Below are 24,023 nucleotides of genomic sequence, written 5' to 3'. Positions count from 1 at the left end.
ACACACAATGGAGAAAAATTTCAACATGGGATAGGTTAATATATTTTTTCGTACATAATTGGTTATCCGAACAACCTCAGTCCCCAATTGATTCAGATAAACAACGCTCTACTATACTTATATTCAGGCCAAATATGGTACTTTCATCATTTAAAAGAAATTTTGTAATCTTTGCAAACATTTCTGTAAAATATGATAAGTCTATGAAAAGATACTAAAATAAATTTTATTACTTAATTTGTTTAAGAAAGAACTGAAGAAAGAATATGAAATCCATTGACACTGTAACAGAAGCAAGTAATCAATGTATATTATAGTTTCCAACTAACCAACTAACAAAAATGCATAGTTTCTGAAACAATTCAATGCTTTCTTTTGATAACCTGAGCATTCATTGCCAAATACATCTGCTAGTATGAAATAAGAAAAAAATTTTTGAATTGACATGTATTTTGGCAAATATGATAAATAATTTCTACTGCTGAAATAAAATTAATTTCATTAAAAAATTAAGTTCTTGAACTGAATGTCTTATTAGGAAAAAACTGTATTATTAACATTATTTGAAGAAAATATACCTTTCTTGCTTCTTCTTTTAATCTTTCTTTTTCTCTAGCTTCAGCTTTTTCAAGTAACTAATAATTTAATAATAAATTTTATTTAAATTTTGTCTACATTGAATATTTATATTTTTATATTTAATTATACTTACACTGTTAAATGTTAATTTTACATTTCCACCATCAAGTGTACCTGATCTCTTATCTTCACTTACAACAGTGGCAAACTCTTCAAAAGTTGTTTTTATATCAACACTAAAATTTCTTTCCTAAAAATTTTTTTTTTTGAAAAAAATTCAAATAAGAAAACAGTATATTTAATTTAAAAATAAAAATACAATTATTGATTACTTTTAATATTTCTTTGATTATTCTCTTTTCATCATGGAAACGAGCCTTAAGATCTTCTACAAAAAATTTAAATAGATCCAAGGGAGTTGAACCTAGAGCAAACACTTGTAATGTAACAATGTAAGAAAATATGAAAAATTTATAATATATTAAATAAATTTTAGTATGAAATTCATATTTATTAATAAAAGTGCACATTAATAAGTTTTAAATATACTAATAAGATCCTATTTTAGTAACTTAAATATATTGAATTAAATTCTACCACTGAGAAAACATTTAAGATCTTTAGTTACTAGTGTTAAATCAAAAGATTTAAATTTCAGAAAACACCACTTGTTTGGAAATTATTAGGAGACACATATATAATTCTAGCATGCACAAACAATCATTATACTGGTATGAATTAGCTGTTATTCAAAAATTAATTTCTTAACAAGCATAAGAAATACTAATATAAAAATGATTACATATAAATTGCATTTATGATCATTTTAATTAGTAATAAGACGATTTTATTTTAAATATGTTATATAACTTTATTTAACTTGAAAATATAATTTTTTTGTTAGAATAAATAAAATTCTGGATTGGTTATATTTCATAATGAAAATATTTAATTCTAGATTTAGCTGTTTTTCAACATTATTATATTTATTTATTCAGAAAAGCATAAAGCATCAAAACAACTTATTTACCTGGTTGTCCTAACATATTAGAGAAACGAAGATCAGCACTAATTGTAGGATATAATTCTACCCAAAGAGACATTGATGTCAACTTTCCAACTTCATGAAGTTGATTTAATAAGTGCTAAAATGCAATAATATTTTTGGGTTGATTAACAGTATTTATATACACATTAATATTAAATTATAATATAATTCTGAATTGAAAAAAATTATAAAGATTATTTTTAATATAATTATTACAATAAATGCTTCTCTATTTTTCCTTTGCTGTCTTCTTACTCTCCTCCTTTCTCTTTCTTTTTCTTCTTCTTCCTCTTGTTCTAATTGACGAATATGTTCTTCAAATACAATCAGTGCATCTTCTTTATCCATATCTAAAATAATAAAATTTATAAAAATTATCAAATGTTATATTTCAACACAGTTTCTAAAAAGCAACATTTAATGAGTCATAAAATAGTAACACCAAAGAGAATATAAACTATATTACATTATAAACAGAAATCATCATTAAAGCAATAATAATATTAGTAATCAAATGATATTAAATAAAATATTAATTTGGATATGTAATATTAATAAAGTAATATTTAATATAATTCTATTTTAACAATTTAAAAGAATATTTAATACATAGTAATTTTTTCTTTCTGTTTGTTTTATCTTATGTTAGTTCTTTTATTTTTCATTAATTTATTTTAATTTTATGTAAAAATTCTATTCTAACTGTTCTGAATTTTTAATTTTAAATTTGGTTTTAATGTATGTATTCTCTGATACATTATTTTAAGCTGTTATATACTAGTAGTAAAATAAATTTTCATTGTGTACAGCGTTATTAATAGTTTTCTTATCGAGCGCTTTCAACGAATATATTTTCATCGTCCTCAGGTGAAATAAAAAACTTTTTTACAAAGCTGTTATATACAAGATTTTAAACTGAACATGTCAGAACTTGATCAAAAACATTACTTTTGTTTAATAAATGTTGGCTTCCTGAAACAAGCAGTGACTTCTTTATTTATTTAATATATCAATATGAATAAGCAATACACAATATGCTTCAACATATTAACATTTTTTAATTCAATGGTATTGTATGATAAGCACTTAAAATTTATCAAGAATCCCTTGATAATTTAAAGTTTTTAAATCCTTAATTTTTGCAACTTCTAGGGCATTTTTAAAAATTAAAGTTACAAGTATATTTGTCAAGACCATTCATATGTGATAGCATCTATATAGTAGATGATTTACTAGGAAGAAAAACAAGTAACACTTGGGGACTTACATTGAAATGGCCCCACTGGAAACCACCCTTTATTTATTTTTTTAATTTTCCTTGGTGAGTTATGAAAATAATGTAGACCAAATTGTTGGAAAGCATTGTGTGACTATTTTTAATGGCATCAATAATAAACCATTCAGGTAAAGATCCTTCAGCACACTGAAGCTTGTAAAAATTATTTGCATACAACATTAAAGCAAGAGAAACTTCAGGTTTAAGCCTTTTGTTTATTGAGAATGATAAATTGTCTTTTTATGATATGATTGAGCAGTTTGTGGTTGAAGTTGTAATATACATGATAAACTATGTAATAAACTGTGTATTAATGATAAATGAGTTTAATCTTTCTTTCAATTTCTGCCTTTCTTATGATTTCCTATTTTTTTTTAGTTGCAAGAGGATCCAAAAATTTAAATTGCTTGGGATTCCTTCAAAGGTAAATCTAGCACTTGCATCTACTGCTAATCTTTCAGTTTTAGGGAAGCTCTTTAAATATCTTGATTTCTATTTTTGGTCCAAAATTTCATTTACATGAGTTCTTCCAATATTCATTTTAGTTTATACTTACCACTAACTACTATCTTAAATTACATATACTTAATTTTTCCTTTTCATTCAATTTTAATACTTCAACTTTTTCATTTAAACATTTACATTCAAGAGACATTTTAACACAGCTTTTGAAGACATAACTTAATACAGAAGGAACAGAGTGAAAGGGTTTTGAGAGTCAAGTGCTGTGATGTCAACTATCATTTTATATTTTGAATTTTATTTTATTATCACAATTTTGAGCAGATAATTTGCAGATTATCTCTGTCTTAAAGATAATTTGAAAAGAGTGCTGGTTATGTGATAATTTTAATTCCAATCATGAAATAAAGTTAATTCACACTATGTAACTGGCTGGAAATTCACGTACTTCAAAAGATTAAGATTTAATTTTTTAATATATACTGCTAATTATTTTGCTTTCTATGGCCATCCTGGAAACACAAGGTATGTAAAGGTTTTATTTTCATTCTTGGAGTTTTCTGTAGGGTGTACACCACTGTGGGTTCCTACCCAAAATTATAGTAATTTTATTTATTGGGCTGCAATTTGAAAAATTGTAGACCTATAAATTCCCACTGTTGTCTGTATTTCCTTAATGTTGAGAAAGGAGTTAGATGGATGAAATATGAGATGAAAGCTTAGGGACAGAAGACCCTGACTAACTAACTATATATGAACTTCTGATGAAAACTGGAAGTCATGCTATTTCAATTCAAAAATTTTTCCTGTAAGGAGTTAGATGACAGCAAGATTCTGTTGCTAACAGGAAAAGTATGATGTGCAGGGGCAAGACACTACTAATTTGATGTAGAAAGTATATATTTTAAATTAATTAAAAAAAAAAAAAGATTAAAAATTGCAACCTGGCATTGTGATGATGTCACAATAAATAATTGCTTGTTGTGTTTAATTATATCATACAGTACCATAATTATTGCAATTGTTCATTAACTTTTTACAACCTCCATTCTCTGGACAACAGATAACTGATTCCATGGAGCCATTGTTACTTTGCACACCATATAGTAATTTGAATAGGTCAATTTAAGCACAATATTTTGTTTTTATGCTTTTAAGATAACAACAAAATTTTTTGGTTTGTAATATAAAAATTTTAAAAATTCTAAAAATGTATATAAAATAGTAAATAAAAATGTAAATATGTACAAGTACCTAAAGCATAAAGTGCAAATTATGTAATAAAAGTTTATTAGCATTGTAGTCTTAACAGCAAAGTTTAAATTCTTCACACAATCAACACCTATTGTCAACTTAATTTTTGACCTAGTGTACTGTACAATACATATTTTAAAGACATGTTAGCCAAACTATTAAAAACTAAATTTTAATTTTTAAGTATTTTTGACTTTGATTTAGTTTTTATTTCAAATAATAACTGTCCATTATAATAAAATTTAAAGTATTTACATGTACTATTCAGAATGCTTGCTATTAAAAACTGAAATATTTATAAAATATCAATAAAAATTTTATTCACATGACTTAACTTCTATTACTGAGAGCATTACAGAAAGTTTTATTGTAGCTACTTTAATAAATATTTAAATTCAGGCAAATTTTTTAATGAAATAAACAAAACTTATCTTGTCCAATGATATGAAATTTTTCTTCCAGAATAATTAACCATTTTTCAAGAAAAACTCTATGTGTATTTTGCAATGGAAAAATTTTGATTATTTATTTTTAATTTAAATTTCTTTAGAGAGCAAGTTTAGTTAAGAAGAAATAAAAAAATATATAATAAACATTCAAAGATATTAAGCAACAGAACTATAATAAAATTTAATTATAGTCAGAATGTAGAAGTACATTTAAATTTAAATCAATTATAAATTTCCCACAAACGTTTTCAAGTAATTTCTTGTTATTCATGCAATTTCAATAAAATAAGAAAGCCGATAAAGTTTAACAAAAAATGTCCAAAGGATATACATTATTATAAATGAAATTTTATTTGTATATATAAATACACTAAAATAACATTACACAACAAAAAAATTTTGATTAAAAACTATTTGATTTTTAAAAATAAATATTAATTAAAAATTTTAAGATTCTGTAAAATACTATGCTTAAAGTATACATTTTACTCATTTTCAAAAATTTTATTACAGAATGTATTTAATTTAATTCAGATTAGTTATTCAGAAATTTTTATTTTTACAAATTTGAAAATTTTCAAATCTGTAAAAATAATAAAAGTGCAATATTCAGAAGATAGGAAATATCTAAAAATAAATCCAAATACATTTACTTTTTTAAAAAATGCTTGTTAAATTACATTAATTGTATTCTGCAGAGATAAAATTTTCTAAATCTTTGTTTTTTCTTCTGAATAACTAATCTTTGGCTAGTTTATAGTGAAAATGTATATTTCAAGCATGTCTAAATTTGAATCATAGTTGAATGTAATTGAAATAAAAGTTTAATAAATACGAGAGACTATTTAGATTCATACTTAAAAGATCTGTATCCTCAGCAAAAGTTGGATTATCTAATAACAACTGTTGAGCTTCTTGCCATGTTGTTTGATATGTGATTGACGTCATTGAATCTAATACATCACTCAAAACGCGCATATTTCTCTTCCTCAAAGCTTTAGCTTCTTCCTAAAGACATTTTAAATTTATAAATTACATTAATGATTTATTTGATATATTTATAAATTAAAAATAGTTTATATAAAAGAAATATTTATATTAAAATTAAAACTGGACCTCAATTACTTATCATAATACATAATTATTACATTATTAAATGTCTTATATTTAAAAACAAGAATATATTTTAATAATTATGATATATGAAATCAAACTTTCATATATCATTAATAACAGATTTATCTTTTTTAAATATTCAGTTATGTAGAAATGTTATAAATTCATTATTTTCTCTTGATATAAAATATATATGAAGTTGATTGATAAATAAGATCTCCTATCATAGCATTACATGAAGTTCAGGGATACAAACATGTTCTGTAGTCATGAGTATCTTGTCTGTATGAACTCAGTCTGAGTTTATTATACTGTGTCATTGTATAAGTCTATGCATAAACTCTTCCTTTCTCTGTACATAGTAGTAATTGGAAAATTGAACACCTATTTAAAGTCCCAGATGGCTGCAAGCTGTTTATAGTAGTGGGTGTGTGGATGTAAAAAATACTCAAAAGTGCAGAAAGCTGCAATAAAAGCAAGATGAATGTTTCTGATAAACAAAGACCAAGTCAACAAATTTCAGTAATGCATGAGGATAATCATGCTTGAGTTTGTGCACTACTTTGAGAAAATTGCCAGATTTGGTTTTGTTGATTTACTGTAAGATGCTTGTAAAAGGCCAACCTGGCCACAGTGTCTTTTGAGAAATAAAATAAAATAAGCAAAGGAAAATTGCAGTCTAAGTACACATCAGTCAAGAAAGAGTGCAGCACATGATCCAGTTTTTAAATTATGTAAAACTCTACATCAGATGGGTCCTAACAATTGATTGATATCACAAAAGAACAGTGGATAAAAAAACCCATCATTTATTTCATTAAGATGATGACTATCCCACTTAAATCATTATTGACAGTGAGTCATGATGTGTTCATTATAATGACCTAGAGAATAAGATATAGTCAATGCAATATTGTCATCCTTATTAACTGCTTGTTAGGAAATTCAAAATTGTTTGTTCTGTTCAAAAGGTCATGCTAACAATTTTTAAAAATGGAAAGTTGCATGGAGTATCTGGCAAAATGAGAAACAATCAATTTGATGAAATAGTTTGAAAGGTTATGAGCACTCAATATAGATATATTTGCAAAGGCCAAAGAAAACCATCTTTTTTGCACTGTGATTATGCAGAACTGTACCACAGCAAGGAAATAGTAAAAACACTTCAAAATGGTTCTTTTCAAAAGGAATGACATTTAAACACTGTATGTTTATTCAAAAATATTTCAAAGTAACAAATTAAACAAGTAACAGCTAAAAATGATTACAAATGACTTAATCTCAAAAACTTATATTATTCCATCATTAAAATCAACTCCAAACACACAGTTGTTTACATCACTTGGACAATTGCAAACTGTGTGCAATTCCCCAGAAGTATTTGTCAAGAACAATACTATGCTTCTTGACAACAGCTGCAAGCCCCTCTTCTTTCTGATTTATTCTTTCTTCCTTGATTGATCTTTCATAGATTTATCATTGAACATGTCACAGTTAATGTAATAAATTGGTTACTATGCATAATTACTAGTTATTTTACAAAATAATCAATATTTTCAGTCAATGTAATAAAATACATGCAATTAATTATTTTCTCCAGTTATTCTACATAACCCAAATCTTTTGTCTGAAATGATAAATTATACAATATTTTTTTGTTAAAGTTTTTGTTTTAAATAAACAATTCTCTAAAAGTTGTAAAATCACATAAGTGTAGTTACCTTTAATAAATTACTAATCCATATTTTATTAATTTACAAAATCATAATTTCCTATTTGTTGGAACACGACAAATGGTCATGAAATTTCAAATTAGAGTATTTCATACCCTTTGCAGTTAAATTTTGTCAAAAGACATTTTTGCTTGCAGTTATGCTTGTACTCTTAACCACCATGATAGATGATTTTCTGGTACATTTGCAGAGACACAAATTATGTCAAATTAATCCAAAGACACAAATTAATCCATAAGCATGTCCTTGTGATGGTTTTATCCATAACATTAATTTTAGAAGAGGAGTTATTAAAGTCTCTTGACAAATGACAAACTTGTTCCTTAAATACTTTTAAGCCCATTGGCCCTTTTTTGATGCCAATCTCATACATCTTGCCATAAGCATCCACCTAACCCCTATGTTCCTGGCCCCTAAAATGTTCCTGGAGTCACTCCTTCCCCTATTGAATCCTATTGAATCAGTAACTTGCAATGTTTAACAGTGTCTCTAATCTTGTCCATTGTTAACTTTCAGTCAAATATTTGTCTCATCTTTTTTTGCATGAGACTGCAATGCACTTCTGGCATATCTCTCTTTTTTAATACTATTGATCTGATCAGTAATAACATTCTCCCCTAAATTGCCCTTCATAGCTCTCTCTCTATCCTCTACTTATCATCTTCCTCATCACTTTTCTCTATTTGTCTATCTTTCTTGTTGCATTTAATAGATGTGGAAGGTGCCATATATAATTGAGACAGGTTCAACCTTGTAGAAAAGTGAGATTTATCACTATAAACTAACCCAACTTCACAGCCTGTAACCGGTGTGCTTCTTCTCCAATGAAAGCAGAGGACTTTGCAAATGTTTTCAAACCTAATGTGGTTCTTCTCAGGTGCTATGGAATTCTCTATTTGAATTTGAATTTCCAGTCGAAAATTAACCATTGGCATGGAAAATCTTTCTGGAACATTGTCACGCTACAGGCAGTGAAGTTGGGTTAGAGATTTATCACTTTAACTAGAGGATGTTGGTTATTATTCATAATAACAAGTTAATGTGATTTTACAAAAACATGAATAACTTATCACAACCGTCAAAACTATTGGTTACCAGTATTATGCAGACTACCCAGCAATTATGCATATTCTTTGTCTGTAACAAATATACCCCAAGCAGTGATGTTCAATTACCATTTTGTAATTTTAAGATTAAGTGTAAATATGTTCTCTTTTCTTTTCAGGTTGTAAAAATTAAATTTATACCAAAATTTTTCCTATTTAGGAAAAGAAAGAATACCAAAGATACTAAAACTCAACATGTGAATAAAATGCACATTACATAGACTACAACTACAACTACAGAAAATTTTGAACGAAGCAATGACATCATGATGATAAATAGGAAAAATAAACATCAGCACAGAAAACAACTTAACAGCTCTACTTTGTGCCTTAAACTTGTTGCACATACTGTACATTAATTTGGCTTAAAGTTAGAACATCTTAAGCAGTATCAGTTTGGGGCAATGGGTTTATGAGTTATAAAGGAGAGATGAAATCAGGAGAGGGGCGAAATGTCCATATTTCCTGGTAGCCAAGCATGTCCTTGTAAATGGTTTTATCCACTCGGTTATTGGAAGGTACTTATTGGACTGGAATTTGAAAAATTATAGACCTATAAATTCCCACTGTCTGTTCTTTCTTAATCTCGAGAATGGAGTTAGATAGATGAAAGTTGAGACCAGACATGAAAATTCTAAGAGTAAGATTAACTATATATGAACTGATTTGTACCACAAGTCATGTTATTTCAATTCAAAAATTTTTCCCCTGAATGAAGTCAGATACATAACTGGAATCACTCTATTTCTAACAGGAAACATATGATGTACAGGGGCAAAACACTACTACACTCCACACACACAAGTGCTATGTGCTACCTATCGCAGTGATTTTGTTTTTATTTTATTTTTATTTTGCATTTATTTTGTGCTATATCATTGTCACAGTAATTCAGTAAATATAATTTATATTTTTAAAAATTATATTTAGTTAATTATTTTGTTAAATTTTTTCCAATAGATGGCACTACATGTAAAGCCAGCAATCATATTTAGACAGAAATTAATTGACATATAGAAATCCAATCATTAATTTGGAGTGGGATATATGACATTTTCTAAGAAGTATTTGAATGTAACTGCAAAGTTCATAGCAATTGGTTGAATGGCCTAGGAGTGCATAGCAAACAAACATCCTCATATATATAGTTTTTATTTAATAATTAAAATACTTTAATATTAAGAGCCATTTGTACTAAAATTACTAATTAGAAATGAATGATTAATTAAATTAGAGAAATCTGAAAAAGAGCTGGCCTGGAGTGTGATTAAAACAATTACTACAAAGTAGGCAGGACGCATTACTGATTATATTGTCTAAGACTCCCAAGTAGAATGTTTGCCAATCTTCAGAATACACAAATCATTTAATTCAGTCTACTTTTGTAATTCTATCCTTCTTTGTAAGTTACTTAATTGTAGGGAACCCGTTCTTGATCAGCGGATTCCTCCCCGTCGGTTCGTCTCACTAATTAATCAACTAGTCCAATATTTCCATAAAAAAACTTTATTTCGCTCTCAGGGACCACTACTTCGCACTCCCTCTCCCTCTCGTGTCCCGAATTCCTCTCCCCAAAAATTCCTTCTTCCCGCGTTTTCTCCCCGGGTCTTAACGACCCCTCGTTAGCGTGTGTCGATGGATAGATCGCATCTGCCCCGACGAAACCCCCCGGAGAGGGAGGACGAGAAGGTCTGATATCACTACATTAATGTCTACCTTCCATTTTGCAAGTGAAAAGTGCCAATGTCAATTTACTAATGTTTGATATGAAGAGTATCAACTATCTAAAAATGGAATGATAAAAATTTCATTTGGCAAGTTTCAGTATACAAAGAAATTCTAAGAAATAATGGCACTGAAGATAAGAATAATATTTTTTAAAATGATATTTATGGAAAACACATAATCCATTGTATTGTCTACCTATAGGTTTTAAAGAACCTAGAAAGATAGGAAATTTTTGTCCATTGATCAATTAAATAAAAAAAAAAATTACATAAATAATCCTATATATCAGGACTGGACATTTTGTCTTCATCATAAACCCAGTATCTGCCAAACCTAGGTTCCATTGTATTTCATTCATATGATTAAACACTAATTACATTTTTGATACAAACCTTTTCTTTTTTGGCCAAATAAAATATTACATCTTCATATAATTCTTTTCTTTCTCTTTCGGGAACTATTCTCCAAATTTCCAAATTAGCAAACATTTGATCTGCTTTTCTATTAAATAAAATTTTATCATTAAAAATATACACATTTTTCTTCTGATCAATTTATTTAATAATTAATATATAGAGTCAATGACTACAACTTTCTCAAATAAAAAATTGTGTGTTTTACATTTCATAATTTCTCTTAAACTAGATGGTAAATACAGATTTAATTTAAAAATACATAAATCTTATAAATTACACAAATGATTATATAATTATTATTAAAGTAATTCAAATAAAATATCAACAGAAGATAATAAAAAAATTAATATACCTATATCGAGTTGTAGAAGTCATTTTTTCATTTACATGTAGAAAATGTTCAAGATCTTCTTTAGCTTTCTTGGCTCTTAATCGTTGTTCTTCCTATAAAATTTTATTTTTCAATTTAAAATTCTTTTAATTGTATTTAGTTTAATAAATGTACATAAGTTTTCTTAAAAACAAATGTTAACTCATCAGATGACATTTGAATTACGTCACGCTTGACGAGTTAACTCGTTAATGGGCATTAAGGTAACTGAGTAGCAAGAGTTGGGGCCTGACATATCCAGGAAAGACTACCCCCTGAAAAATTATTTAGGTTTTTCAATTCATCAAGTTGTTCCCATGTCCCCAGAGAAGTAGGATGGCACCTTAATTGCTCAACCACCATGGAAATATTAGTAATTATATTTGAATTTCAATAAAACGCATAAAAATTAATAAAAATTCAGTTCCCAATTGCAAACAAGTTATTTTTTATTTCATAATAATTTACTTTCAGCTTGTTTGAGATTCAATGTATCTAATCAATAAACGAAAGATTATTCTATAGGGTAGTATTAAGCTTCCATATCAATAATTTAGTTGTATTTATTAATTTTAAACCTACTTATTAGTTTTTTTTTAAATTTTTGCTAGTTATGGCATGTCACAAATGATCAATAATCAATATGTAGCCTATTTGTGGCAGGACTCTGAAAATTCTTTACTTGTTAGAACCTGTAAAACCTAGAATAATTGTGCTTATGCTGTTTTAATTTTTAACCATGCCCAGTTGCTTCAATAACTGCATTATGCTAGGTTGTGCAAATTGGGCAAGGTTACAAATGATTATGAAGTTTTTCTTCATAAAACTGATTATTAAAGCCAAAGGAACTGCCGAATTATTGGGCTATAAGTTTGATGCTGCTATTGAAGCAGCCAAGGTAGACAAATCAAGAATACTAGAGAGCAAAAGAAGTACTACAATCTTGAAAATGAACTAGAAATCTTCCAGGCTACAGGTGAAAAAACAGATAACATCCATCTTCTCTTAAATGCATTAAAGACAATTCCACTCACATCAATTGAATCGGAAAGGGCATTCTCGGTAGCAGGACCTTTCATTACTAAAATAAGAATCAGATTGAGTAATCGGAGTATTGACCATCTTTGCTTTTTAAAATCTTATAAAAATTTACAATAATATTTTGTATTATGTTTTATTTAAATAACAAAAATTACCTTTTAAGTTAGAAGTTTGATCTAAGTTCATTTTTTTTAAATTTTCAACTCAATTCAAAGCATTTTTTTGTTGTNTTTTTCTATTTGTGAAAATTTCTACGTTATTTAAAGGTAATTTTTATTATAGGCCTATAGACCTTACACAGCATTATTAATATGATTTTGAAGATTGCAGAGCATATTAAATTACTTTTAAAAAATAAAAAATAATTATATCATTCGATTTCAAGATATTTTGTATATCTTAAAAATAATTAATTCTATCCCAGGAAACAGTTCACTTTTTCCCAAAATCCCAGAACAAGCAAAAGACCGGGAAATGAGAAACCCTATTAATTATAAATCCTCAAGCTTCCCTTAACTTCATCATGTAGTATGAAAATGAGCTTTAACTTACTTAATCAAAAATTACTAAAATACAAATGTAAACATAATGATCAAAAGTAGATTATTATATTGTTTGATATTTAAAAATTTATGATTAAAGCATCATAGACTATATAAGTGTATATCCTACAGAAAAAATATTTTGTTACATATAAATATATTTATTAATATTTTTTAAAAAAGTACCTTTTCTTCTTTTGCTTTCTGGGTTTTATATGCATTAAAAGCTTGCTTCTTTTCATTGAGCTTTTTAAGAGTTCCATAACGAGGATCACTTACTATCATTTTTAATGCTTGTTCCCAACTCACATTACTTGGCACTTCCTAGAAGGAAAAACTTTTAATTTTAATTTCAAATTTAAATTTTAACCTAATTCAACAAAAGCACATTTTCATGTTTTTTTTTTTGAGTTATTAAAAGAAATTTTAACTTGGAATTAATCATTAAAAATTTTTGCAGCTAACATAATATTAAATGTATTTAATACTGAATTGTTATCAACATTAATGTAATTAATATATATAAAATTATTAAATAATATTTATAAAAAATAACTTAATATAAATAACTAATGAACAGTTATTCAATTTTTACATGTAAAACTTCTTTCATCTTTCTTTTTTGAGAATAAATAATTCTTTTTAAAACCAATTAAATGAAAAGCATATACTTCTAAATGCAATGTGATCTACTAAATTCAAGAATTTCAATTTTATATAATGAAAGTGAAAACAATGTCAAAATTTAAATCTGCTTTGTAAATTTTTTGAAATTTTTATGACAATTTTAACACAAACATAAATTATATTTTGTTCTAGTTTTTAAAAGTAAAATTCATTTTAAACTGAAACTGTAAAAATAAAATATATTTATATAAAAAGATTCTTTCAATTTTATAATTAGCTTGCAACCAAATTATATTTATGTAGTATGAATATTTACCTTCTCACGCAACAAATCTTTGAAAGCTTCAATTGCCTCCTTTTTATCTTTGTAAACAATTGTTTTTGAATTATCTGTGGTATCTTCCTCACTTTCTGATCTACAATTTATAATAAATATTTTAAATTTCAAATTAATAACAAAAAATAAAATTAAACAATGCATTAAATAAATAAAATTTTTTACTTTTCTTCTGTTTGTTCTGTAGAAGCAGTTGTTGATGCTGCATTTTCAGTACCAGGAGGAGCAGTGACTGGTGCTGCCTGAGATGGTAACTGTATATTAGCTAAATTAGTTACAGTTGTTGTTTCTGTTGCATTTTCAGATGATGCAGTTGTTGCTGCAGCTGAAACTTGGGCGGCTGTTGCACTACTAGAACTAACAGGACTTTTTATTGATTCTTTTGCTCTGTTAAATTATTAAGTAATTATAACAAAAGTAAACATCAATACCATATTTATAAAATTTTATATACAAAAATGACATAATTAAAAGAAATTATTAATTAGACAAAATTACTGTTTTTCTCATCATCAGTTATAGGCTAACTTTAATTTCTAAAATATTTTATTAATATTTAAAAAAGTTCTTTCTCTCTCTATAGATATATATATTATTTTATTTATTTGTAATAACTTTATGAAAATTAATTTTTTATTTAAAATTATAAAATTAAAAAAGTCTGAAAATATTGTTGAATATGTTGATATGTGCTTCTTGTCCTTAATTACTTATAATAGTAATTATACTTGTGTCCACTCTGGATGTTCTTGTGAACTAGGATTTGTTATACTGAGGGAAAAGAAACACATCATTTCCAATTAAAATATAGTTACTGTAATGTAATCTTGCATTACAATAAATATATTTTAATTGGAAATGATGTGTTTCTCTTCCCTCAGTATAACAAGTCCTAGTTCAAAAGAACGTCCAGAATGGACACAAGTATAATATTGTTGAATATGTTTCTAAAATAATCTGTAATAACAACAAAATATTCCCTTTTGCTTCAAAACAGGAAATAATAGCCCAAGTCACATCAGAAAAGTTAAAAATAAAACACTTGAAACTATCATAAAAATATTTGTCCTTGTTTTTAGTTGTTTAATAATTTCAGTATATATATATATATATATTTTATATGTCTATCATAATATAAATGCGGCAAATCTTATTTAAATGTAAAAAATAACAGTATGCTTAGGTAAATCAAGGCTAATTTTTTAAATTTTATAAACAAAACAAGATTATATCACTTTTTTTCTACTTTAAACAAATCATATTTACAGTGCATTCTTGCCAATTTGAAGTTGTTTTGTTTGATTTTTATTATTGTTATTTTTACTGAATCAGTAACACATTTTATATGATTCTTTAATTGTGTTTCATTATAACAAATTAATGTAAATAATAATAATAATAATAATAATAATAATAATAATAACTCAAAGATACAACACTCACTCAAAGATACAACACTCACTCAAAGATACAACACTCACAAATGACACATGCAGAAAATGTCACATCATGCCAGAAACTATACAACACATCACTTCTGGTTGCAAGCTCTTGGCACAGACAGATTACTTACATAGACACAATCAAGTAGCAAATATAATACACCAAGAGCTTGCAAAGAAACACAAATTNAATAATAATAATAACATATAACTAATGAACAGTTATTCAATTTTTACATGTAAAACTTCTTTCATCTTTCTTTTTTGAGAATAAATAATTCTTTTTAAAACCAATTAAATGAAAAGCATATACTTCTAAATGCAATGTGATCTACTAAATTCAAGAATTTCAATTTTATATAATGAAAGTGAAAACAATGTCAAAATTTAAATCTGCTTTGTAAATTTTTTGAAATTTTTATGACAATTTTAACACAAACATAAATTATATTTTGTTCTAGTTTTTAAAAGTAAAATTCATTTTAAACTGAAACTGTAAAAATAAAATATATTTATATAAAAAGATTCTTTCAATTTTATAATTAGCTTGCAACCAAATTATATTTATGTAGTATGAATATTTACCTTCTCACGCAACAAATCTTTGAAAGCTTCAATTGCCTCCTTTTTATCTTTGTAAACAATTGTTTTTGAATTATCTGTGGTATCTTCCTCACTTTCTGATCTACAATTTATAATAAATATTTTAAATTTCAAATTAATAACAAAAAATAAAATTAAACAATGCATTAAATAAATAAAATTTTTTACTTTTCTTCTGTTTGTTCTGTAGAAGCAGTTGTTGATGCTGCATTTTCAGTACCAGGAGGAGCAGTGACTGGTGCTGCCTGAGATGGTAACTGTATATTAGCTAAATTAGTTACAGTTGTTGTTTCTGTTGCATTTTCAGATGATGCAGTTGTTGCTGCAGCTGAAACTTGGGCGGCTGTTGCACTACTAGAACTAACAGGACTTTTTATTGATTCTTTTGCTCTGTTAAATTATTAAGTAATTATAACAAAAGTAAACATCAATACCATATTTATAAAATTTTATATACAAAAATGACATAATTAAAAGAAATTATTAATTAGACAAAATTACTGTTTTTCTCATCATCAGTTATAGGCTAACTTTAATTTCTAAAATATTTTATTAATATTTAAAAAAGTTCTTTCTCTCTCTATAGATATATATATTATTTTATTTATTTGTAATAACTTTATGAAAATTAATTTTTTATTTAAAATTATAAAATTAAAAAAGTCTGAAAATATTGTTGAATATGTTGATATGTGCTTCTTGTCCTTAATTACTTATAATAGTAATTATACTTGTGTCCACTCTGGATGTTCTTGTGAACTAGGATTTGTTATACTGAGGGAAAAGAAACACATCATTTCCAATTAAAATATAGTTACTGTAATGTAATCTTGCATTACAATAAATATATTTTAATTGGAAATGATGTGTTTCTCTTCCCTCAGTATAACAAGTCCTAGTTCAAAAGAACGTCCAGAATGGACACAAGTATAATATTGTTGAATATGTTTCTAAAATAATCTGTAATAACAACAAAATATTCCCTTTTGCTTCAAAACAGGAAATAATAGCCCAAGTCACATCAGAAAAGTTAAAAATAAAACACTTGAAACTATCATAAAAATATTTGTCCTTGTTTTTAGTTGTTTAATAATTTCAGTNAAATTTAAAGTTTATATAAAAATTTAAACATTTAAATACATTTTAAATAAAAATGTATAAATATATTTTTGTTTATTTCTCAATTGTAAACAGCATAATAAAATCTGATAAAAATGACAATGTTTTAAATAAATTCCTAATACTGTCCATCCATGTACAGTATTGTAATAAATTGTAATGGTGTAAAATAAATACGTTTTAAATAAAAATGTATATTGCAAGTATAAAATAATTACAATTGTAAACAGCATAATAAAATCTGATAAAAATGACAATGTTTTAAATAAATTCCTAGTACTGTCCATCCATGTGAATTTACATTAAATATCAGCTTTATAAATAAAATCTGGTATTTAATATAGAACAGTTATAAATTATTTGTTTATTATTTTTGGTGTAAAATAAGTTTGATAATTAGGACTGTTATGCTTACCTTTCAATTCTTCCAATTCTTTAGGAATAGTCCAACGAGATTCCTTTGTTTGTATATTATGATAATATACACGCCCTGTATCTGATTTATATTCTTTCCACGGACATTGTGATAACAAGAGCTAAAAAGTCATATTAAATTAAGATTAACAATTTTAATCAACATTATTACCTGATAAATAACATAAAGAAGTATAGGAAAGTGAGAGTATAAATAAAAAATAATTATTACAATGAAAATGTTACCTCTGCATGTGTTTTTAATTCATCTGGCTTGTCCCAACTTGATTGTTTTGTTGCATGATTATAGTAATATATTCGTCCATCTGGAGCTTTGTGTTCTGTCCATTTACTTTTCTGTAATAATTTTATAAATAAAATCAATATCCCGGAATATTTTGGAATTATTCATCTTTTACAAAATTTTAATTATTTATTCTATTATTTTAAGAAATAATAAAATTTTTAAACTGTCTACAAAATTAATATATATTTTAATTACAAAATAAATGTTCATAGTTGTCTTAAATAAATACATATTTTCATAAATCATAAAACTTTAATCATAATTAATATTTAAGAAGAAAAAACTTAATTTGTGAAGTGAATACAATCATTTGCTTTTGGAATTGGATTTATACCAATATAATTAGTTTAATAGCTTGATTATTATAATGTAATCAGATTATTCTAATATATCTTCTAATTACATACAATAACATGTAATCTGAATTAATTTTTTAAAATGATCTCCAATATGTCAAAAATCAAAATCTGAAATAAAACTTTATATTAATAACTTTCTAAATTTTAATCAACAATATGTTCAAATTTAAAACCTCTATAATACTCAATTTTCAATTTTTAGTCTAGTTTCTCTATATATTACACGATTAAATTTGTAGCCTAAAAAGTACCATAATTTCCTGCATATAACTCACAAAAATTGCAAGAACATGTAGCCTGCACATGTTTTAAAACTGACTTTAAACACTAGTTTCAACCAGAAAATTACAGTAATTAAAACTGTAAATTTTAAACTAATCATTATTGGTCTTACATAATACAAAGTCCTCACTCCAGTATTTTCTTTAGGAACAAAAGGAATGATGTTTCTTTTTTGAAACAGCTTTTATATGAATGAAAAAAGAGCAAAAAAAAAAAATAAAATAAATCTATAATCTGATAGAGTTATAGTTTCAAATCCAAATTAATTTTTGTAACAAAAATTCATCTACAGTTTAGAGAAAATTAGCACAAAAAAGTTACAACATAGTGATGATAGGATGATACAGTTTATTGCATGATTGACAAACTTTTATATTCAACTAGCAACCGTTACTCATTCATTTATGTGACAGTCCATGTTTTTAATGTTTCTCTATTGAAAAAACTAAATGTGTTTTGACATTTGGCACTTCATTGAACATTTTTAAGTGATGTGCAGCTCAAAAAATATCTTTAAATATTTTTTGGCTGCAATTTGAAAATTGTAGACCTATAAATTCCTATTGTCATCTGTCTGTCTCCTTCTTTAATCTTGAGAATCGTGTTCGACAGATGAAAGTTGCAGCCAGATGTCAAGGATTCCTATCTTGTAGTGACAAGATAGGCCAAGTTTTTGCTTGTTGGAGCATATTTTCTGGAAAGAAACGGTTAACGAGTCAAGGGAAAGCTGACAGTTGGGAAAGCTGAAAGTTGGCAAACCTGTGTTGACTCATCAAGACAGGTATGCCAACCGGAGCAGACCTGATAGGAAGCTCAGCTCAGCTCATGATTGGTCGGCCAACAGACCTAAAACTTAGATATAAGGCAATGTGACCATTGGGACGGGAAGCCTAGTCTAAAACTATGTAAGAAGAAAGGAGTCTGGACTAAGACCTTGTAGTTAGTAGCAATCAAGATGAATTGCTGTATATCTCTGTAAATAGTGTTAAATAAATAGACTTACTTTGTGTTCAAGGAGTTAAGGTGTCTTTTTGATGGACTGGAATTCAGAGATCATGATTTGAACTTTACTCCAGATATGTAAGCTTAGGAGCAGGTAGTCCCAATTTACTTACTACACTGGTTTCCAAAAATTAAGGAAAATCACAAAAGTAGCAAAAATAAACCAATTGCTATGAAATTTGAGTATGTTGTTAAATAAAAGGTGCTGAACAAAACTGCAATATGCAAAATAGTGGTGCTGCAATCAAAAAGCATCATCTGCAAGTAGCATAAAAATGCATGTTTGAGAGTAAGACTAGGTTTCACTATGATAGTGACATAAGAAATCTGGGATAGACAATTAGTTACAATGACTTTGAGGCACCACTTACTGGAAGAACTGCAATGGAGGGCCATTGGAAGATTAGAAGCAGATGAAAATCAGGCACAGGTGGCCAGATAGTTAAATGTGAGTCCTTCTGTGGCAACAATTTTAAACCACAGATTTGGCATCCAAAAGCTACGTTTAGCCCTGATTAATATTTGCAGTTAGGCATATAAAGGAGTAGAATCTCAACACCACACAACTTAGGTCTTTTCTTGCTACAGATACCAGAAGGATGGTGTACTGTGTGCAGAAGGCTTCAAGAAGATGAGGCAACCAGCCATTTGTGTGCTGTTCACCTTTCACCACAGGAGAGAGCATTTGATGTGAGTATATCGACATGTCCACTGGACTACAGATCAATGGAAGGTTGTTCTCTTCATGGATGAGTCCAAGTTTAGCTTGCAAAGCGATAGCAGACTTTTGATTTGGAGAGAACCTAGAACACGTTATCATCCATCAAATATCCGTGAGAGAGATTCATACAGAGGAGGCTGCATTTGTGTTTGGGGTGGTATCTCTGTAGATGGATGCACAGGCCTCCATGTCTTTCCATGTGGAACAGTGACTGCTCAAGTGTATAGAGATGACATCCTTGATGTCCATGTGTACCCTTATCTAATGAATCACCAAATTGTATAGAGATGACATCCTTGATGTTCATGTGCACCCTTATCTAATGAATCACCAAATGCCAAAACACACACTGATTTTTTTTCAATAGAGAAACATTTAAAACATAGATGTAAATACCATATGGAATGCTCCATATATAAATTATAATTTACTGCTAAGTAATAGAAATTTGTATACATACATATATTTGTAAAATTTTTAGTTCATTAGCAGTGAATTATTTAATTATAATAATTTTTGTAAAAATTAAATCAAATTCAATTATTTCAATTCAATAATTAATGAAAACAAAAGGGTAAAGATGGAAATGCTAGACTGAAAAATTAGTTTATTAATCATACTTACTGACTGAACAGATGATGATGCTGTAGATGTCAGCTTTAAAGATTGGAAAATTATTCTATTAGTAAATGGATGAAGTAAAAATTTTAATTATTATCAATTAATTGTAACTATTACTTATTAATAAAAGTACTATCAAAAACATGTATTTTCAAACATAAAAAATAAAATATATTAATTCTCTTATATTCACTTGAATTATATTTTTTAAAACAATTTAAATATTCAATGTACAGTACAGAACTTGATGAAGATCATATAGTTAACACTTTAATTTCCAGAAAAATTGTTTTATTTTAACTAAGATTAGTTAAAAACAACTAAAAGGTGCTATGCAAGTATATGATGTTAATCAACAGATCTAGTTGGACTCTTACTCAGAACTTGACAATTTATATATATGTGAGATTAGCCGGGGATACAACCTCCTGGAGTACTGCTTAATCAGCACAAAATCGTTAGATTTGATCTCTAAACTTTTAAGGAGGGCTTCTGTAAGAAGGATATAGATGGTGAAGTCTGTATCCACGTCAGGATTTTTGATACCAGTTAATCAGTTTTCTTACACATGGATTAACACGCGTTTACGAATAAATACGGCGAGGATGAGATCTTTTGATTCAGACATAATGAGACATTTCTTAAACATAAAAATATTGAATATTTAATAAAACAAAGAAAATATACAAATTTGACTTTCAATATATAATTATGATATCATGGAGAGAGAGATCACATTTCAATTTAAAAATCATATTATCTCACTATATATATATAGTCTTCTGTATTCTTTCTTGTTCCATTTTAATTCTTAGGCAGCACTTCATTAAACATTTTCTTCTACTTAGGAACTTATAACAAACTTTGTATGAACTTCAAGAGTTGGTTATGGGTGTTGGCCGTGGGGAGACAACATGGAATACATCCTTCTCTTATGGAATTTTGTGGCATACTCCCCAAACAATACTAAAGAATCCCCTTTTTTGATGTTTTTCTCCAATGGAAAAATTGTATTCCTCCCATGTGTTTCGGAAGAGTGGGGGTTTACAGAGGGGTATATGGACTGTTGTGACTCAAAATTTGTGGAGAAGGGAAAACAAAAGGATGTAGAACTTCCGTTGAGAAGGAAGTGAATTTTACCAGTTTCCTTTGTTTTTAACTTAAAAATTTTCTATTAAAATCAGAAATATTATTTCAAAAAATTATAGATTTAACATAAATTTTCAATTAATAAAGGGAGGGGAGTGTTCAAAATCTCACACACATATATAAAAAATAACGTATAGTTGCTAAATAAAGATTTCCATTTTCCTTCTAACATTTTAGTTAAAATGATATAATACAAGGTGTGACAATTAAATTCCAGGACTGGGGTAATAAAAAGACACATAGAATATATAATGAAAAACCCTTTTAATATGTTTCAAAGTAATCCCCCTGGAGGGCAATGCACTTCTCACAACGCTTGTACAAGTTCTTGAAACACTCAGAAAAGTCACTTCTGTTGACAGCTCTCAATTCCTTGGTCACATTACGCTGTATGTCCTCCAGGTCGTTGAATCTTCATCCTTTCAAAGTGATTTTGATTTTCGGAAACAAAAAATAGTCACAAGGCAACAAATCTGGTGAGTATGGAGGGTGGTTCAACTCCACAATGCCACGTTTGGCCAAAAACTCCTTGACAACAGTCGCAGTGTGCAGGTGGGCATTGTCGTGCAGCAGTACCCAGCATCTTCTTGCTGCAAACTGAGGCGTAACCCGACAAATTGTCTCCAGATTGATACCAGTTGTCTCTGCTATCATCCGAATAGACATTTGACGATCATATTGCAGCAAGTCTCTGATTTTTTCGATGTTTTCTGGTGTTGGAACTGATTGAGGTCGTCCAGGGCAAGCATCGTCCTCAAGGTCTTCCTGATCATCCCTGAAACGCGCAAACCACTCAAAAACATGAGAGCGGGATAGGGAATCATTCCCATAAACTTGCTTGATGAAGACATACGTCTCTGTTGCACTTTTAGCCAACTTGTAACAAAACTTAATGTTCGCTTTTTGTTCCATGACAAAAACGTGACAACACTTTCTCACAGCAATATGTGAATGGAGTACAGAAAAAAAACAAGTTACCAGACATGAACAAATCTTTGCAGACAAGTAGCCAGATGGTTGAACTATTATGATAAGCTTAGACAAGTTTCTGCATGCTGACACTGCAGCGCTACATGACCAGTCCTGGAATTAAATTGTCACACCTTATATTTCTAACATTACATACATATTTTAATGCCAACAATGTGAATTGATAAATTGAAATTTATTACAAAAATTCAAAATTATTACTTAATATTTATTAAAAGCAAAAGGATTATTTCTTTTAATATTTTGTTTAAAAAGAATCAGAGATTCAATTTCATTATTAACATATACAAAGTTTTAAATAGTAATTTACAAAAAGGACATATTTCTATCTTTTTAATCAATTCTTGTAGTAATAACAAAAAATTGAATAATTTAATGAAAACTTAAAACAAATATTGATGTAATTTATAGTGTCTCAATCATTTAAATTAAATATTGAGGATAGTGAAATTATTAAAATGTCAGAAAATATGAAAAAATGCAAATAACTGACTAAAACAAATTGCAAATTTAATAAAAATCTATTATATAAAACTAAAAAATTGGTTTCTGTCACGTTATGTCAAAAACAGCCACTACGGGTGCCCCTAGCTATTATTTAAATTAACAAATTATTTTATATTTTTACAGTATAATATTCAGTATACAGTAGACCCCTATAAAATGGGTTCCTATAATTACGATTCCTATAAGACAGCAAAATAATTGCGATGGTATCCGTAAAAAACTCCTATAATTACGTAAAACGTCATTGGGCAGCCGAACTACTTTCCGCGCCGTCAAGTGCCACGCTATGGAGAGATTACTATCGTCTGTACAGTATTATATATAAATTAGGTACTGTACATATAATTATATATAAATTAGGTATTGTATATATAATTATATATTAACTTAATTTATTGTAACTTTATTATAATTATATATATA

At 27.4% G+C, this 24,023-nt stretch overlaps 1 protein-coding gene across 1 annotated transcript in view; it reads right to left on the bottom strand.

Moving 5' to 3' along the window:
- LOC111619446 (pre-mRNA-processing factor 40 homolog A-like) overlaps positions 1-24,023 on the bottom strand; it is an 89,404-nt gene that overhangs the window by 22,411 nt on the left and 42,970 nt on the right. The window contains exons 5-21 of the mRNA XM_023361151.1: positions 20,958-20,990; positions 17,909-18,019; positions 17,664-17,784; positions 16,298-16,517; positions 16,112-16,211; positions 14,613-14,620; positions 14,250-14,471; positions 14,064-14,163; positions 13,307-13,444; positions 11,520-11,611; positions 11,144-11,252; positions 5,926-6,076; positions 1,844-1,977; positions 1,610-1,724; positions 912-1,003; positions 713-829; positions 579-635 (exon numbers count right to left, since the gene is read on the bottom strand). Coding sequence (XP_023216919.1) covers positions 579-635; positions 713-829; positions 912-1,003; positions 1,610-1,724; positions 1,844-1,977; positions 5,926-6,076; positions 11,144-11,252; positions 11,520-11,611; positions 13,307-13,444; positions 14,064-14,163; positions 14,250-14,471; positions 14,613-14,620; positions 16,112-16,211; positions 16,298-16,517; positions 17,664-17,784; positions 17,909-18,019; positions 20,958-20,990 — 1,920 coding nt within the window. The remainder of the gene's footprint in view (positions 1-578; positions 636-712; positions 830-911; positions 1,004-1,609; positions 1,725-1,843; positions 1,978-5,925; positions 6,077-11,143; positions 11,253-11,519; positions 11,612-13,306; positions 13,445-14,063; positions 14,164-14,249; positions 14,472-14,612; positions 14,621-16,111; positions 16,212-16,297; positions 16,518-17,663; positions 17,785-17,908; positions 18,020-20,957; positions 20,991-24,023) is intronic.

The sequence above is a fragment of the Centruroides sculpturatus genome, unplaced genomic scaffold (genome assembly GCF_000671375.1).
Source record: "Centruroides sculpturatus isolate CEXI.00-Female unplaced genomic scaffold, Cexi_2.0 scaffold107, whole genome shotgun sequence".
NCBI lineage: Eukaryota > Metazoa > Arthropoda > Arachnida > Scorpiones > Buthidae > Centruroides > Centruroides sculpturatus.
Note: the sequence above shows the minus strand (reverse complement) of the source record. Positions and strands in the feature narration are given on the sequence as shown.